Below are 18,021 nucleotides of genomic sequence, written 5' to 3'. Positions count from 1 at the left end.
CTCCAAAGATGTCTAAACCCCCTGGTCTGGAACACTTGGGAGTTAGCCAAGCAACGGACGACAGGAGGGGCGGGGGTGGGGCATTCTGTGCGGCACAGTTGAGAAGGCATGGAGGTTTTGTTTCCACTCTCCAGGCAGGGTCTTGCATTTTTTAGCACCTGCAGTCCTTCATGATTACATCAGTCCACGATGTCAAAAGGACCTTAGCCAGGGAGCACTGAAGTTGATGCTGGGGAAGAAGTCACATAGAAAGGACACTACTTGAAGGATAACAGATCGGAAAGACTGGAAAGGACACAGCCAGAGGCTGTGCTTCTCTCAGGTAGGCAGTAGCCACCCTTTATGCGGCCAGCATAGATCTGGAGCTAACGCCTGAGGGTCTCTGTGTCAGGGACAGCTGCTTCTGAGGGACACCATCAACCGATTCCCAACGGCCATGTCAATGGCAGCTCCTTTGAGACAGTCTGCCTCCTCCTCGTCTTCTCTACAGAAATACCAAGTGGCTGCCTATGGGGCTGGCAGAGTGCTTCCGGCTTGGGCTCCACAAATGAAGGGCTGGAGGCGAGCACCAGTAGTGCCGGGACCTTCGTGTGTCAGGTTGGGGATCATGCTAGTGTTGGTACTGATTTTCCTGCCAGGCTTGTACTGTGACCCTGGATCTGTGTATTACTCTTCTTACGAAACAGTCATCCCCAAGAGTCTGACAGTCAAGGGAACGGAAGACCCAGGGGAAAAGGCATCCTATACACTATTAATGCAGGGCAAGAAGCAGGTGATTCAACTGAAGGTGAAGAGAGACTATTTTGTGAATAACTTTCCAGTCTTCAGCTACCACAATGGGGTCCTGGGGCAAGAAGTGCCTTTCATCCCTCATGACTGTCACTACGAAGGCACCATAGAAGGAGTCCCGGGTTCTTTTGTTTCCCTCAACACCTGTTCAGGCCTCAGGGGCATCCTGATTAAGGAGGGGAAACCCTATGGCATTGAGCCCAGGGACACCTCAAAACAGTTTGAACATGTGTTGTACACCGTGGCACCCCAAGCTCGAGTGTCCTGCAGCGTCACTTCCAAAGGCAGCCAAGTGGCGTCCATCAGCCGGCAACAAGGGAGCAGGAGGCCTCGCAGTCTACAGGCACTGCCGTCCTTTTGGTCACACACCAAGTACGTGGAGATGTTTGTCGTGGTCAGCAACCAGCGCTTCCAGATGTGGGGCAGTAACGTCGACGAGACAGTCCGGAGAGTAATGGACATCACTGCTCTGGCCAACATCTTCACTCGGGGCATAAACACCCAGGTGGTGCTGGCCGGAATGGAGATCTGGACCGAGGGGGACCTCATCGAAGTCCCAGCGGACTTGCGAGTTACACTGAGGAATTTCAATAGCTGGAGACAGGAGAAGCTCTTCCCCCGGGTGAAGCATGATGTTGCCCACATGATCGTGGGACATCACCCTGAAGACGATGTGGGACAGGCGTTTCTCAATGGTGCCTGTTCAAGAGGCTTTGCAGCCGCTGTTGAATCCTTCCACCATGAAGATGTCCTCTTGTTTGCGGCGCTCATGGCCCATGAGCTTGGGCACAACTTGGGTATTCAGCACGACCACTCGGCCTGCACTTGTGAAGATAAACGCTTTTGCCTCATGCATGAGAACATCACTAAAGAAAGTGGCTTCAGCAACTGCAGCTCTGACCACTTCTACCAGTTCCTCCGGGAACACAAAGGGGCCTGCCTGTTTAACAAGCCCCGGGCCCAAGGTCGCCTGCGTAGGCAAGCCACGTGTGGAAACGGTGTGTTGGACATGTATGAGGAGTGTGACTGTGGACCCGACTGTGGTAATAACCCGTGCTGTGACGAAACATGTAGGCTGAAGGCAACGGCATTGTGTAGTTCTGGACTCTGCTGTAATGAAACGTGTGGATATCTAGAAAAAGGAATCATGTGCCGTTCTCCTTTTGGAGAGTGTGACCTCCCAGAGTATTGTAATGGTAACTCTGATAAATGCCCCACCAACACATACAAGCAAGATGGTACACCTTGTGAACGAGTTCACTATTGCATTGATGGTCTGTGCAAGACTGCTGATTTTCAATGTGTAAATGTTTTTGGATACCCTGCAAGGTCTGCCCCAGAAGACTGTTACATTTCCATGAACACTAAAGGGGACCGGTTTGGAAACTGTGGCATTCCCACTTCAGATAACCAGGAATATGTAAAGTGTACAGCTGAAAATATATATTGTGGGAAAATTATATGTACAAATGTCAAACATGTACCAGTGGTCAAACCCATGCACACAATGATCCAGGTGCCTCATAGGGATGACTGGTGCTGGAGCGTGGATGCCTATAATAACACTGATATCCCTGATGAGGGACATGTGGACGCTGGCACACGTTGTGCTCCAGAAAAAATCTGTCTGAATTACTCCTGCATTGATCATGCTGTGCTGAAATATGACTGTGAACCACAACGAATGTGTAATGGGAGAGGCGTTTGCAACAATTTAAAGCACTGCCATTGTGAGGCTGGCTATGCCCCTCCTGACTGCACAACTATAGGAACTGGGGGTAGTGTGGACAGTGGCTCTCCTATTTTACAACGGGAATCTGAAAATGCTTTCAATGCTGCCAAACATGAACATGAGTTCATAGACAATATGATCATAATATTTCTCGTACTTTTTATCCTACTATTAATATTAGTAACTGCTTTTATCGCCCTTTTGTGTAAACATTCAAGAAAAGCTCCTCCAGAGCCCAAAGAAAAGGGTCCAGAAGAGGCAGAAGAGGTTCAGCCAGAAGAAGAGGAAGAGGAAGAAGAGGAAGAGGAGGAAGAGGAGGAAGAAGAGGAAGAAGAGGAAGAAGAGGAAGAATCAGAGCCATAAAAGAAGTAGTAAAACATCTCAAGCACTGAGTGGGAATGAGGCTCAGGGAAATACAAGTGAAGTGGGAATTGATGGCTCGGGGACGGGATCTGAATAAAAATATACCATCTATAAAAATACACTAATGTAGGAGGAGGGATTCATCCACTTTTGGAACTCATTTTAGTAATTAAGCTTTTATTTATTTAATATACTAAATATTTTACTTTTTCTTTTCCACATTTCATTTGAACTCTTCACATGCATCTGTAGACATCAATGTATTTGTCTTGGGCCAATTTTTCCATTCACCAGAAACTTTTTTAGTACATGCCATCTCTCATCTCAGTTGTTTGACATGTACTACTGCATTTGCCTACATTTATTACTTTCACTTTGTAAGTAACCACTACCTATTATGAGGGTAGTTTTTTGTGTGATCATTTTAATTTGCCTTATAAATGTACTTTCATTAAATGAAGAGTGTTTAAACATAAAAATAAATAAAACCCTATTCAGATTATACATATCTTAAGATTCCACTTGGCATAGTTATTGAGTCCATTTTGTTCTGGGACTCTGTGGGAGGTACTATATCTGGGAAGCCAGAAGACCCTGATTTTCCCAAGGTCAAGGGGCAAGGGTTAAAATCATCCACCTTTTCAAATCTGGCAGGTGTTTAACATGATGTATGTATATCGAGTTTACTTCCCAGCATCTCCAAGAATTTCATAGAGCCATATTCCCTTTCACCTAAAAGGTTTCATTTATTTTTGCTCTAGAGAAGATTTCATAACCTTTATTCATTACTAATCTTCATGGGATGAATTTCAGACCTCTAAATGTCTCATGTCTGATGAGTATCACCTAGACTCAAAAAACTAAGCTTATTTTCTAACAGTATACACACCCCAACATACCATAGTGCTAAGTATATGTATAAAACTAAAATTTTGTCTTATTTCAAGTTATTGAAACAGTAACTTGCTGACTCATATCAGAAGGAATCTCTCCAATTATAGGCAAAGGAGCTTAGAGGTGGTAGTAGATACTTCTCTATGAAGAAGCACAAAGCAAATATAATATTGTTATTCATTCTGTGGTAGGAACTATGTTAAATACTTCACATTCATTTTCTCAATTTAATCCTCCCAACTTCCCTATGAAATCTCCATCTTGTTCATGAGGAAGCAAAGAAAATTTGCTCCAGAACTGGTCAGTGGTGGAACCTTATCACTCCTCAGGTATGACTCCATCTCCGTTCTCCACTCCCTCATGGGCTTTTTCCTGTGGTAAAAATGATGGATAAAGCACTCAATATGTCCCTAATTGACCTCTATTATGAGTTCTCAAATTGTGTCATTATTATTGATGAAAATACCTTTTCTCCTATTACATCCTGACATCATGGAAGAGCATGTTGTCTTCCTATTCAGTGCTTGGACTCAGCATATTGTAAATGCTTAATAAATGTCTATCACATGAGTAATTAACTGGAGCTAACCTTAAAATACAGGGCCAGATTCATTCCCTTTGTAGAATGCCTCTTGCTACTCCCTAAAACAACCAAAATCTTAGTAAGATGCAATATTGATACTAAACTTTAAAAATTTACTCATATTAGAGAGGGAGGAGGGGAAGAGGGGGAGAGAGAATCCTAAGCAGACTCTTTGCTGAGCTTGGAGCCTGACAGGGAGCTTGATCCCAGGACCCTGAGATCCCAACCTGAGTTGAAACCAAGAGTCAAATGCTTAGTCAACTGTGCCACCCTGGCACCCTGATTGCTAAACATTTATAAATTGTCAAGTAAATAATAAAAAGTTTATCAGATCTTGAATTCCAGGAAATGAAGTTTTACCCACATTAGGGTAGACTAGGGTAGGGGAGGAGGCCAGTTTTAATGTGGGAAGGAAAAAATTTAGATGTAACTTGGGTTGTGAAATCTCCACATTCAAGGGTCAGTTTCTTATAAACCTCAGGTGACAGCAGTTCTGCATTATGTCTGACTGCCTCTAGGAAGTCATCTGATTCTTCTCCCCATTACATTTGGGGGATTCTGATGAATGCTTTCGTGTTCCAATCATCTGTGTCAGCAATCACCAGCCACCTGCTCCCCTAATGGTGACTTACTGCTACCTTTTACCTGTCTTTCCTGAGCAGCTATTGTCCCTTCTGTGCTGCCTCAGGCCAGCAGAGACCCAGGCCCTTAATTCCTCAAAGCATGGCCGCATCCAGGCTCTACAATTTTATCCACGTTTTGGAGCAAAGGGAAATCGCAAAGTGGAAAAGAAAAATGTGGTGCTGAAGATACGTGTTAGTGCTCCTGGAGTCCAGGGCTTATGCCTTAATGGTAGACTTAGAGAGGCCATTTCCCCCCCAAGACCTGACCCAACATCCTCTCTTATTCCTGCAGGACTGCTTGTGAGAATATCCTTATTGCCTGGAATAAGACCCCACCACATTCTCTGGGGCCCAGTGAAAAGCAAAAGAAACTTTTTTAATTTTTAAAAGATTTTATTTATTTACTTGACAGAGTGAGACACACACACACACACACAGTGAGAGGGAGCACAAGCAGGGGGAGTGGGAGAGAGAGAAGCAGGCTTCCCACCGAGCAGGGAGCCCGATGTGGGGCTCGATCCCAGGACCCTGGCATCGTGACCTGAGCTGAAGACAGATGCTTAACAACTGAGCCACTCAGGAGCCCCAAGAAACTTAAAAAAAAAATTATTGAAAACCCAGATCATATCTTCATAACCTCACATGAATGTAATTATGCCCACAACAAAGACCTATGTTAGTTTGATAAAAATTCAGCTTTTTGTATGTTCAAACTTCATTTTTAAGCTTATTTTTATTGAAATATAATTGACATATAACATTAGTTTCAGGTGTACAACATGATTCGTATTTGCAAATACTGTGAAATGGTTACCACAGTAAGTCTAGTTAACATCCATCACCACACAGTTAAAATTATTTTTCTTATGATGAGAACTTTTAAATTCTACTCTCTTAGCAATTTTCAAATACACAACACAGTATTAATTAGTCATCATGCTGTATATTATATCCACAGAACACATTTATTCTAACTGAAAGTCTGTACTTTTTAATCACCTTCACCCATTTCACCAACCCTCTCATGCCCAGCCTCTGGCAACTTATTCTCTGTATCTATGAGATATTTTTGCTTGTTTTTAGATTCCACATACAGTTGAGATCATATGGTATTGGTCTTTCTCTAGTGACTTATTTTACTTACCAGAATTCTCTCAAGATCCATTCATATTGTTATAAATGGCAAGATTTCTTTCTTTTTTATTGCTCAATAATATTGTACATATATTACATATACCATTCCCTTATATATAGGTATATATTTGATATTTTATATGTATATATAAATATATATTTCTTTATCCATACATCCAATGATAAACACATAGCTTGCTTCCATGTCTTGATTATTGTGAATAATTCTCCACGAATATGGAGGTAGAGATCTTTTCAATTAAGTGTTTTCATTTCCTTTGGATAGCCAGTAGTGGAATTACTGAATCATATCATAGTGCTCTTTATAATTTTTTGAGGAACCTCCATAGTGTTTTTCATAGTGGCTGCACCAATTTATACTTCCCCCAACAGTGCACAAGGGTTCCCTTTTGTCCACATCCTAGCCAACTCTTGTTATTCCATGTCTTTGATAATAACCATTCTAACATGAGTAGTGTGATACCTCACTGTAGCTTTGATTTGCATTTCCCTGATGATTAATGGTCCTGAGTTCCTTTTTATGGACCTGTTTGCCATCTGGTATGTCTTCTCTACAAAATGTCTATTCTGCCCATTTTTTATTTGGATTGTTTTATTGCTATTTAGTTGTTGGAGTTCTTTACATATTTTGGATATTAACCCCTTATTAAGTACATGATTTGCAAATACTTTCTTCTATTCAGTAGCTGCATTTTCACTTTATTGATGGTTTCCTTTACTGTGGAAGCCTTTATTTTTTATTTTAGATTTTATTTAAATTCAAGTTAATTAACATATGTGTAGTATTAGTTTCAGGGATAGAATTTAGTGATTCATCACTTGCATATAACATCCAGTGCTCATTTCATCAAGTGCCCTCCTTAATGTCCATCATCCATTTTACTCAATGCCCCCACTCCCCTCCCCTCCAACAACTCAGTTTGTTCCCTATTTTTTAAAAAAGATTTTATCGGGGTGCCTGGGTGGCTCAGTGGGTTAAGCCTCTGCCTTCTGCTCAGGTCATGATCTCAGGGTCCTGGGATCAAGCCCCATATAGGGCTCTCTGCTCAGCGGGGAGCCTGCTCGCCACCCCCCGTCTCTCAAGTAGAGAGATCTCTACTTGAGAGCTCTCTCTGTCAAATAAATAAAATCTTTAAAAAAATAAAAAAATAAAAAAGATTTTATCTATTTATTTGAGAGATAGAGAGCAAGAGAAAACATGAGCCAAACAGGGTGGGGAGGGTCAGAGGGAAAGGGAGAAGCAAACTCCCTGCAGAGCAAGGAGTCCAGTGTGGAACTCCATCCCAGGACTCTGAGCTCATGATCTGAGCTGAAGGCAGATACTTAAGTAACTGAGTCCACACAGGTGTCCAGTTTGTTCCCTATTGTTAAGAGTCACTTATGCTTTGCTTCTGTAAGGGCCTATTCAGCCAGAGTGGCCCCACCCCCGTTGAACCGCCATTTTGTTGTAAAACTTAAATTGACCTTGCCCCCACCCCAGGGGAACTTACTTAAAAGCAAGTCTGGGAAACCAGTCCCAGGTAACAAATTCCAAATACAAGGATGGGTCAGGCCAGGTGGAGGTATTCAATCAGTGGGAGCGCCTACCGTCTCCTAGCTACCAAGAAGTATGGACCCCACTCTTTGGGCACCTTTTGAGCACCAATTCTGAACTAGGTGATAGGCTGGTTCAAATGTCTACTAGGGTAAATTGTAATTCAATTGGTTGCCTAGCATCACTGTGGAGTTTCCTGTTTGTGTTACAATCTCATTGGCCACCTGTGTGTGGCCAGGCCCAACCACATGACCTTTGCTCTATAAAAGTTAGTCTGGAAAGCAGGGAGGGGTCGGGGCGGCCCCCACCCGTCTGTTTGATGGTCGGTCTGATTCCTGTTGCTTGGCGCGAAATAAAGCTTTCCTTGACCTTCGCTTTGTATCAGTCTTGCTCCTTTAATCATGGACCCATTATTGGAGTACCCAATTTTTGGAGGACCCAACACTTCCTTCTCTGTTTTTAGCTTATTATTCCTTCCCTTCCCCTATGTTCATCAGTTTTGTTTCTTAAATTCCACATATGAAATCGTATATTTGTCTTTCTCTGACTTATTTTGATTAGCATAATACCCTGTAGTTTCATCCATGTTGTTGCAAATGGCAAGATTTCATTCTTTTTGGTGGCTGAGTTATATTCCATTGTGTATATATACCACATCTTTGTCCATTCATCAGTTGATGGACATGTGGGCTCTTTCCATATTTTGACTACTGTGGATAGTACTGCTTATAAACAATGGGGGGCATGTGCCCTTGAGATCACTGCATTTGTATCATTTGGATAAATACCTAGTAGTGCAATTGCTGGGTCATAAGGTAGCTCTATGTTTAACTTTTTGAGGAGCCTCCATACAGTTTTCCAGAGTGCCTGTACCAGTTTTTATTCCCACCAACAGTGTAGAAGGGTTCCCCTTTTGCAACATCCTCACCAACATCTGTTGTTTTCTGAGTTGTTAATTTTAGCCATTCTGACTGGTGTGAGGTGGTATCTCATTGTGGTTCTATTTCCCTGATGCTAAGTGATGTTGAGTACTTTTTCACGTGTCTGTTAGCCATTTCTATGTCTTCTTTGGAGAAATGTCTATTCATGTTTTCTGCCCGTTTCTTGACTGGATTTTTTTGGTTTTTTTGGGGTGTTGTGTGTGAGAAGTTCTTTATAGACTTTGGATACTAGCCCTTTATCTGACAAGCAATTTGCAAATATTTTCTCCCATTCTGTAGGTTGCCTTTTAGTTCTGTTGACTGTTTTCTTTGTTGTGCAAAAGCCTTTTATTTCGATGAAGTCCTAGTAGTTTATTTTTGCTTTTGTTTTTCTTGCCTCTGGAGACATGTCTAGTAAGAAGTTGCTGCAGCCAAGGTCAAAGAGGTTGCCGCCTGTGTTCTTCTCTAGGATTTTGATGGATTCCTGCCTCACATTTAGGTTTGTCATCTATTTTGAGTTTTTTTTTTTTAAAGATTTTATATATTTATTTGACAGAGCGAGATCACAGTAGGCAGAGAGGCAGGCAGAGAGAGAGAGAGAGGGAAGCAGGCTCCCTGCTGAGCAGAGAGCCCGATGCGGAACTCGATCCCAGGATCTTGAGATCATGACCTGAGCCGAAGGCAGCGGCTTAACCCACTGAGCCACCCAGGTGCCCTTGAGTTTATTTTTTTTAAATTTTTTTTTCCAATTTATTTATTTTCAGAAAAACAGTATTCATTATTTTTTCACCACACCCAGTGCTCCATGCAAGCTGTGCCCTCTATAATACCCACCACCTGGTACCCCAACCTCCCACCCCCCCGCCACTTCAAACCCCTCGGATTGTTTTTCAGAGTCCATAGTCTCTCATGGTTCATCTCCCCTTCCAATTTACCCAAAAGCACATACTCTCCCCAATGTCCATAACCCTACCCCCCTTCTCCCAACCCCCCTCCCCCCAGCAACCCACAGTTTGTTTCGTGAGATTAAGTTTATTTTTGTGTGTGGTTTAAGAAAGGGATCTGATTTCATTCTTCGGCACATGGCTGTCCAGTTTTCCCAACATCATTTGTGGAAGAGACTGTCTTTTTTCCATTGGTTATCCTTTCCTGCTCTGTTTAAGATAGAGCTAAGGGTCCATTTCTAAGTTCTCTGTTCTGCTCCACTGATCTGTGTCTACCTTTTGTTATGCCTGAGTTTTCGCCTCTGAGAGACCACCAAGGAGCCAAGCACCAGTGCAATCACACGAGCTTAAGCTTGGGCCCAAGTATATCCGACACAGCAGAATAGAGACTTGGACCCCGAGCTTAGTTAAAGCAGGGGTATTTATGGGTTCCTGTTACTAAAGCAGGGTGGGGATTCCTGGAACCAAAGCAAGGTGGGGGTCTCTGGAACCAAAGCAGGGTGGGCCTTCCTGGAACTAAAGCATGGTGGGGCTTACTAAAGCAGGGTGGGGGAAAGTTCCGCCCTTGGGCATAGGGGTCTGAGATTTCTGTACTTATGCTAAGGCTAAACCTGAGGTAGGATGGCCTTAATTTTTCTCGGCCTCCACACCTTTGTGCATGTACCATACTGTCTTGATGATTATAGTTTTGTGATACAACTTAAAATCCACAATTGTGATGCCTCCAGCTTTGGTTTTCTTTTTCAACATTTCTTTGGATATTTAGGGTTTTTCCTGGTTCCATATACATTTTAGAATTGGCATCAATTGATAAATGGATTAAGAAGATGTGATATATACATATACATATATATGCATATATATGTATTACTCAGCCACCAAAAAGGAAAACATTACACTAAGTAAAAAAATCCAGTCACAAAAGTTCACATATTGTATGATTTAATCTATATTAATGTCTGAAATAGGTAAATCAAAGAAAGTATACATAGAAGCAGCTTAGGGGAGAGAATGAGGAGTAATAAAAAAGTTCTAAAATTAGATTATGATGGTGGCTGCACAATCTGTAAATATTCTAAGACCACTGAATTATAAGCTTTAATTTTTTAAAAGATTTTATTTATTTATTTGACAAACAGAGATCACAAGTAGGCAGAGAAGCTGGCAGAGAGAGAGGAAGGAAAGCAGGCTCCCTGCCACACAGAGATCTTGGACCCTTGGATCATGACCTGAGCCGAAGGCAGAAGCTTTAACCCTCTGAGCCACCCAGGCGCCCTGAATTATAAGCTTTAAACGGGTAAATTTTTTTAGTATGTTAATTATACATCAAAAAAGCTATTTTAATTTTTTTATTTTTTAAAAAGATTTTATTTATCTATTTGACAGCGAGTACAAACAGGAAGAGTGGAAGATTTATTTAAAAAAAATAAATAAAGTGAAGAACATTAAATATATGGCTAAATCTCTCTTAATCACTTCTCCCCAGTCCTCCCTATTGGGAACCATTATTATCAGTTTTGTCCATTTTTAGATAGAAAATATAGGTTATTGTTTTATGTACTTAAGTATATGTATAACATAAATAGTATAATGCTTTAAAAAGACTCATTATATTTTGGAGATGGGTCCATTTTACACAAAAGTCTTCAAAAGAAGTGCTCTCGTGGGCTCCTGGGCATTATAAATGCTTACTGTATTTGATGTAATTCAAATAAAGCAGAATCACGATATCTGGGGATGGCACTGTCATTTTTGCAAAGGATTTCATTCCTGGCTGATTCACTGAGCCTCTGTGATGGGTCAAATATTCCCGATGATATAGTATGAATTTTGTTGCATTCTCCTTAAATTAAAAAAAAACTTTTTAGGAAAAAACATGCGTGGTAAAGGGGAAATCCTGGGAAAGTTCTTAGTCAAAAGGGAAACTTTGAAGGAAGTAACAGTATTTTGTATTTGCCTCACACTTTTTACTTTGCAAAGCATTTCTAGAATTGCTGTTGAACAATCAACAAATCTCATATATTGTTATTTCCACTTTACAAACAAGAAGCTGATGCTCAAAAAGATTAAATGACAAAAATAACAATTTGCAAATAACCAAACTGGGACTTGAATTCAGGTTTTCTAGGTTTAAAAACAAAACAAAAATAAAAACAAAAACTTTTTGAGTAAGGCTTCATATCGCAGTCCATGGAAAAATTATTTTTCATACAATGTAACATTCTACTTTTTAATGGTTAGGAAATATATTTAATTATGAGAAAGGAAGGGAGGTTTGTAGAAAGTGGCACAGCACTCCTTTTCAGAACCTCCTCAAATCACTCCATAAAGACAAAGCATTAGGACGGTAAAATCAAAACTTATGAATAACAACAAAAGCTGATAAGGCATCTCACAAACCCCAAAGTATGCGTAGATGAAGACAAGCTACCGACAGTTCTAAGACAGAAGTGGTATTAGTATGTGTCAGACAGAAATCAGAGTAATGAGATGCCAACTGGACCCCAGAATAAGAAAAACCCTAACTATCAAACAGATTCTCTGGGAAGCATAGTGAGCCAATCTGACAAAACCAAACAAGAAAAGCAGGCTTAACTCACTAAGCCACCCAGGCACCCCTCAATAATTAAAATGTTATTTGCCATTAGATTTTGGTAAATGGTCTTTACTATGTTTATGTAGTATTTTTATGTTCCCATGAAATTTTCAAAAATAGGAATAGGTGGTGAATTTTAACAATTTTTTGGCGTGTATTCTTATGTTCATTTTTTCTCCTTTACTTTTTTTAAAAAATATTTTTATTTATTTATTTGACAGACAGAGCACAAGTAGGCAGAGGCAGGCAGAGAGAGAGGAAGGGAAGCACGCTCCCTGCTGAGCAGAGAGCCCCATGTGGGGCTCCATCCCAGGCCGCGGGGATCATGATCCGAGCTGAAGGCAGAGGTCCCGACCCACTGAGCCACTCAGGCGCCCCCTCCTTTAGGTTTTTGTGATGAATTATGATGAAGCATTTTTTAAAATTTAACTTATTTTATTTAAATTCAGTTAGTTAACATATAGTGTATCATTAGTTTTAGATGCGGAGTATGATTATTTCTTTATATGTAGAGTTATGATTTTTTTTTAAAGATTTTTTATTTATTTGTCAGAGAGAGAGAGGGAGAGCGAGCGAGCACAGGCAGACAGAATGGAAGGCAGAGTCAGAGGGAGAAGCAGGCCCCCTGCGGAGAAAGGAGCCCGATATGGGACTCGATCCCAGGACGCTGGGATCATGACCTGAGCCGAAGGCAGCTGCTTAACCAACTTAGCCACCCAGGCATCCCGAGTTATGATTATTTCTTAATGCCAAATTCATGGTTATGTTTCTGGCACTAATTATTTTTGAGCATGGTATTTTCCTCCAATTCACAAGATCTGTAATATATCTTTTTGTTTGCATCCGCATTCAGAATAAGTGAGATTTGTCTCTGACTTTAAAAATGTCATCTTTTTTTTAAATCAAAGCTTTATTTTTATTTTTATTTTTTTGTTCTATGTTAGTCACCATACAATACTTTATTAGTTCTTGATGTAGTATTCCAAGATTCACTGTTTGCACATAACTCACAGTGCTCCATGCGATGCGTGCCCTCCTTCATACCCACCACCAGGCTCACCCATCCCCACACCTTCCTCCCCCCGAAAATCCTCAGTTTGTTTCTTGGAGTCCACAATCTATCACGGTTCATCTCCCCCTCCAATTCCCCCATATAATTTTCCTTTCCTTCTCCTAATGTCCTCCATGTTATTCCTTACGCTCCACAAATAAGTGAAACCATATGATAATTGACTTTCTCTGCTTAATTGATTTCACTCAGCATGATCTCCTCCAGTCCCATCCATGTTGATACAAAAGTTGGGTATTCGTCCTTTCTGATGCCTGAGTAATATTCCATTGGGTATAAGGACCGCATCTTCTTTACCCATTTGTCTGTTGAAGGGTGTCTCAGCTTTTTCCACAGTTTGGCTATTGCGGACGTTGCTGCTATGAACACTGGGGTACATATGGCTCTTCTTTTCACTACATCTGTATCTCTGGGGCAAATATGCAGTAATGCAATTGCTGGGTCATAGTGTAGCTCTATTTTTAAATTTTTGAGGAATCTCCACACTGTTTTCCAAAGTGGCTGCACCAACCTGCATTCCCACCAACAGTGTAAAAGGGTTCCCCTCTCTCCATAACCTCTCCAACATTTGCTGTTTCTTGCCATGTTAGCTATTCTAACTGGTATATGGTGGTATGTCAATGTGGTTTTTTTTTTCCCAATTTATTTATTTTCAGAAAAACAGTATTCATTATTTTTTCACCACACCTAGTGCTCCATGCAAGCTGTGCCCTCTATAATACCCACCACCTGGTACCCCAACCTCCCACCCCCCCGCCACTTCAAACCCCTCAGACTGTTTTTCAGAGTCCATAGTCTCTCATGGTTCACCTCCCCTTCCAATTTACCCAAATTCCCTACTCCTCTCTAACGCCCCTTGTCCTCCATGCTATTGGTTATGCTCCACAAATGAGTGAAACCATATGATAATTGACTCTCTCTGCTTGACTGATTTCACTCAGCATAATCTCTTCCAGTCCCGTCCATGTTGCTACAAAAGTTGGATATTCGTCCTTTCTGATGGAGGCATAATACTCCATAGTGCATATGGACCACATCTTCCTTATCCATTCATCCGTTGAAGGGCATCTTGGTTCTTTCCATAGTTTGGCGACTGTGGCCATTGCTGCTATAAACATTGGGGTACAGATGGCCCTTCTTTTCACGACATCTGTATCTTTGGGGTAAATACCCAGGAGTGCAATTGCAGGGTCGTAGGGAAGCTCTATTTTTAATTTCTTGAGGAATCTCCACACTGTTCTCCAAAGAGGCTGCACCAACCTACATTCCCACCAACAGTGTAAGAGGGTTCCCCTTTCTCCACATCCTCTCCAACACATGTTGTTTCCTGTTTTGTTAATTTTGGCCATTCTAACTGGTGTAAGGTGATATCTCAATGTGGTTTTAATTTGAATCTCCCTGAGGGCTAATGATGACGGATTCCCTGGGGAATTCTACCAAACCTTCCAAGAAGAAATAACACCTATTCTCCTGAAGCTGTTTCAAAAAATTGAAGCAGAAGGAAAACTTCCAGACTCTTTCTATGAAGCCAGCATTACCCTGATCCCCAAACCAGGCAAGGACCATACCAAAAAGGAGAATTTCAGGTCAATGTGGTTTTGATTTGAATTTCCCTGATGGCAAATGATAATGAACATTTTTTCATGTGTCTGTTAGCCATATTTATGTCTTCACTGGAGAAGTGTCTGTTTATTACAACAGCATCAAAACCCCTAAGATATCTTGGAATAAACCTAACCAAAGAGGAGAAGGATCTATACTTGAGGAACTACAGAACACTCATGAAAGAAATTGAAAAAGACAAAGAAAGAAGGAAAAACATTCCATGCTCATGGATCGGAAGAAAAAACATTGTTAAAATGTATATGCTGCCCAGAGCAATCTATACTTTCAACACCATCCTGATCAAAATACCATTGGCATTTTTCAAAGTGCTGGAACAAGCAGTCCTAAAATTTGTATGGAACCATAAAAGACCCCAAATCACCAAGGAATTGTTGAAAAAGAAAAACAAAACTGGGGGCATCACATTGCCTGATTTCAAGCTATATTACAAAACTGTGATCACCAAGACAGCATGGTACTGGCACAAAACCAGACACATACACCAGTGGAACAGAGTAGAGAGACCAGATATGTACCCTCAACTCTATGGTCAAATAATCTTCGACAAAGCAGGAAAAAAAATCCAGTGGAAAAAAGATAGTCTCTTCAATAAATGGTGCTGGGAAAATTGGACAGCTGTGTACAGAAGAATGAAACTCGACCATTCTCTTCCATATACAAAGATAAACTCAAAATAGATGAAAGAACTCAATACGAGACAGGAATCCATCAATATCCTAGAGGAGAACACAGGCAGTAAGTAATCTCTTTACCATCAGCCACAGCAACTTCTTTCAAGACACATCTCCAAAGGCAAGCGAAACAAAAGTGAAAATGAACTTTTGCAACTTCATCAAGACAAAAAGCTTCTGCACAGCAAACAAAATAATGTCAATAAAAACAGTCAACAAAACAATGAAAATAGGAGAAGATATTCTCAAATGATGCTATAGACAAAGGGTTGATAACTAAGATCTATAGAGAACTTCTCAAACTCAATACCCAAAAACAGATAATCAAGTTAAAAAATGCTAGCTTTATCAAGTTAGGGTATTATGATTATCTTAACTCTATATAGAACGTTCCATATTTTCCTTTAGCTTTTCAATTTTAGTGACAACAGATTTGCACAAATATTTTTGTATAATTTCAAATCTCTTCCATACCCATATCATACATTCCTAAATTATTCATTTTTTTATTGCAGTAAAAACACAAGAAATCTACTTTTTTGACAAAATTTTAAAGTTTTTTTTAGGATTTTATTTATTTATTTGAGCACAAGCAGAGGGAGCAGCAGGCAGAATGAGAGGGGGAAGCAGGCTCCCCACTGAGCAAAGAAGCTGATGTGGGGCTTGATCCCAGGACTCTGGGATTATGACGTGAGCCAAAGATGGATGCTTAACCATTTGAGCTACCCAAGCACGCCATTTTAATCAAAATGTTAACTGTAGTATACATTATTGCTGACTATGGTTACAATATTGTACCTAGAACTTACTTAATTCCCTTAACTGAAACTTGATGCCATTGATTAATAAATCCCCACATCCCTGGGGTGCCTGGGTGGCTCAGAGGGTTAACCCTCTGCCTTCGGCTCAGGTCATGATCTCAGGGTCCTGGGATCGAGCCCGCATCGGGCTCTCTGCTTGGCAGGGAGCCTGCTTTCTCCTCTCTCTCTCTCTGCCTGCCTCTTTGCCTACTTGTGATCTCTGTCAAATAAATTAAAATGAATAAATAAGTACCCATATCCCTTTCTCCCAGCCCATGACAACCATCATTCTATTTTTTGATTCTATGAATTCAGCTTAGATACCTCATATAAGTGGAATTATGCAGTATTTGTCTTTTTGTAACTTTCCTGTCTTACTTAGCATAATGTCATCAAGGTTCATTCATGTTGTCACGTATTGAAGGAGTTCCTTATTTTTTAAGACTGAATAATATTCTATGGTATACACATACACATTTTCTTTATCTGTTGGACGTTTGTTTCTATATCTTGTTATTGTAAATCTTGGCTATGTTGAACAAAGGAAATTTAGTATCTCTTTGCATTCTTTACTTCAATATTTTAAATAAATGCCATAAATGAGATTGCTGAATTATATGATAGTTCTATTTTTAACTGTTTTGAGGAACTTCCATATTGTTTTCCATAGTGGCCACACTGTTTTGCATTGCCAGAAGAGTGTGCAAGGGATCTAATTTCAACAGATCCTAATCAACACTGCTTTGTTGGTAACAGCCATCTCAACAGATGTGAGGGGATATCTCATTGTAGTTTTGATTTGCATTTCCCTGATTATTAATGATACTGAACAGTTTTCATACATTTTTTGGCCATTTGTATCTCTTCTTTGGAAAAATAAATCTCTATTCAGTCCTTAGCCAATTTTATAATTGGGATATTAACTCTGCTATTGAGTTGTAGGATTCCTTACATATTTTGGAGATGAACCCCTTATCAGATATCAAGTTTGCAAATACTATCCCACTCTGACTTTTCAATCTCTTGATTGTTTGCTGTACAGAAGATTTTTAGCTTGTGATAGTCCCATTCATTTTTGTTTTTGTTGCTTGTGCTTTTGGTAGCATATCTATGAAATTATTCCACGGCCAATGTCAAACCTTCTAGGAGGTTTATGGTTTCAGTTCTTACATGTAAGTGTTTAATTCACATTGAATTGATTTTTGTATAGTGTAAAATAAGGGTCCAATTTCATTTTTTTGCATATAGATGTCTAGTTTCCCAACATCATTTGTTGAACAGACTTTTCTTTCCCAGTTGTGTATTCTTGGCACCCTTGTCAAAGATCAGTTGGCCACATCAGGGTGAATTTGTTTCATCAGTCTGTATATCTGCCTTAATGACAGTACTAAATTGTTTTGAGTACTGTAGCTTTATAAAAGATTTTTGGATCAGGAAATGTGATGCCTCCATCTTTGTTGTTTTTCTCAATACTGATTTGGCAAAATCTCCCTTAGTATTGCTTTTGCTACATCCCGTATGTTTTGGTATGTTGTGTTTTCATTTTCATTTGTCTCTAGGTATTTTCTAATTTCATTTTTAGGTGGGGGAGGGGCAGAGGGAGAGAGAGAATCTTAAGTAGGCTTCACATCCAGAGGAGAGTCTGACATGGGGCTCAATCTCAGGACACTGAGATCATGATATGAGCCGAAATTAAGAGTTGGATACTTAACTGACTAAGCT

At 40.4% G+C, this 18,021-nt stretch overlaps 1 protein-coding gene across 1 annotated transcript; it reads left to right on the top strand.

Moving 5' to 3' along the window:
• The first annotated feature begins 415 nt into the window (after positions 1 to 415).
• LOC122902061 (disintegrin and metalloproteinase domain-containing protein 1a-like) lies at positions 416 to 2,884 on the top strand. Its single transcript, XM_044241108.1, has one exon. It carries the CDS (start codon positions 437 to 439, stop codon positions 2,882 to 2,884), a length of 2,448 nt encoding a protein of 815 aa, XP_044097043.1. The 5' UTR covers positions 416 to 436.
• The last annotated feature ends 15,137 nt before the right edge of the window (positions 2,885 to 18,021 follow it).

This window comes from Neovison vison, chromosome 3 (assembly GCF_020171115.1).
Source record: "Neovison vison isolate M4711 chromosome 3, ASM_NN_V1, whole genome shotgun sequence".
NCBI classification, from domain to species: Eukaryota; Metazoa; Chordata; class Mammalia; order Carnivora; family Mustelidae; genus Neogale; species Neogale vison.
Note: the sequence above shows the minus strand (reverse complement) of the source record. Positions and strands in the feature narration are given on the sequence as shown.

What these genes read in the sequence shown, in the direction of transcription:
- LOC122902061 (XM_044241108.1), top strand. Translation starts at nt 437, where the DNA reads ATGTCAATGGCAGCTCCTTTGAGACAGTCTGCCTCCTCCTCGTCTTCT.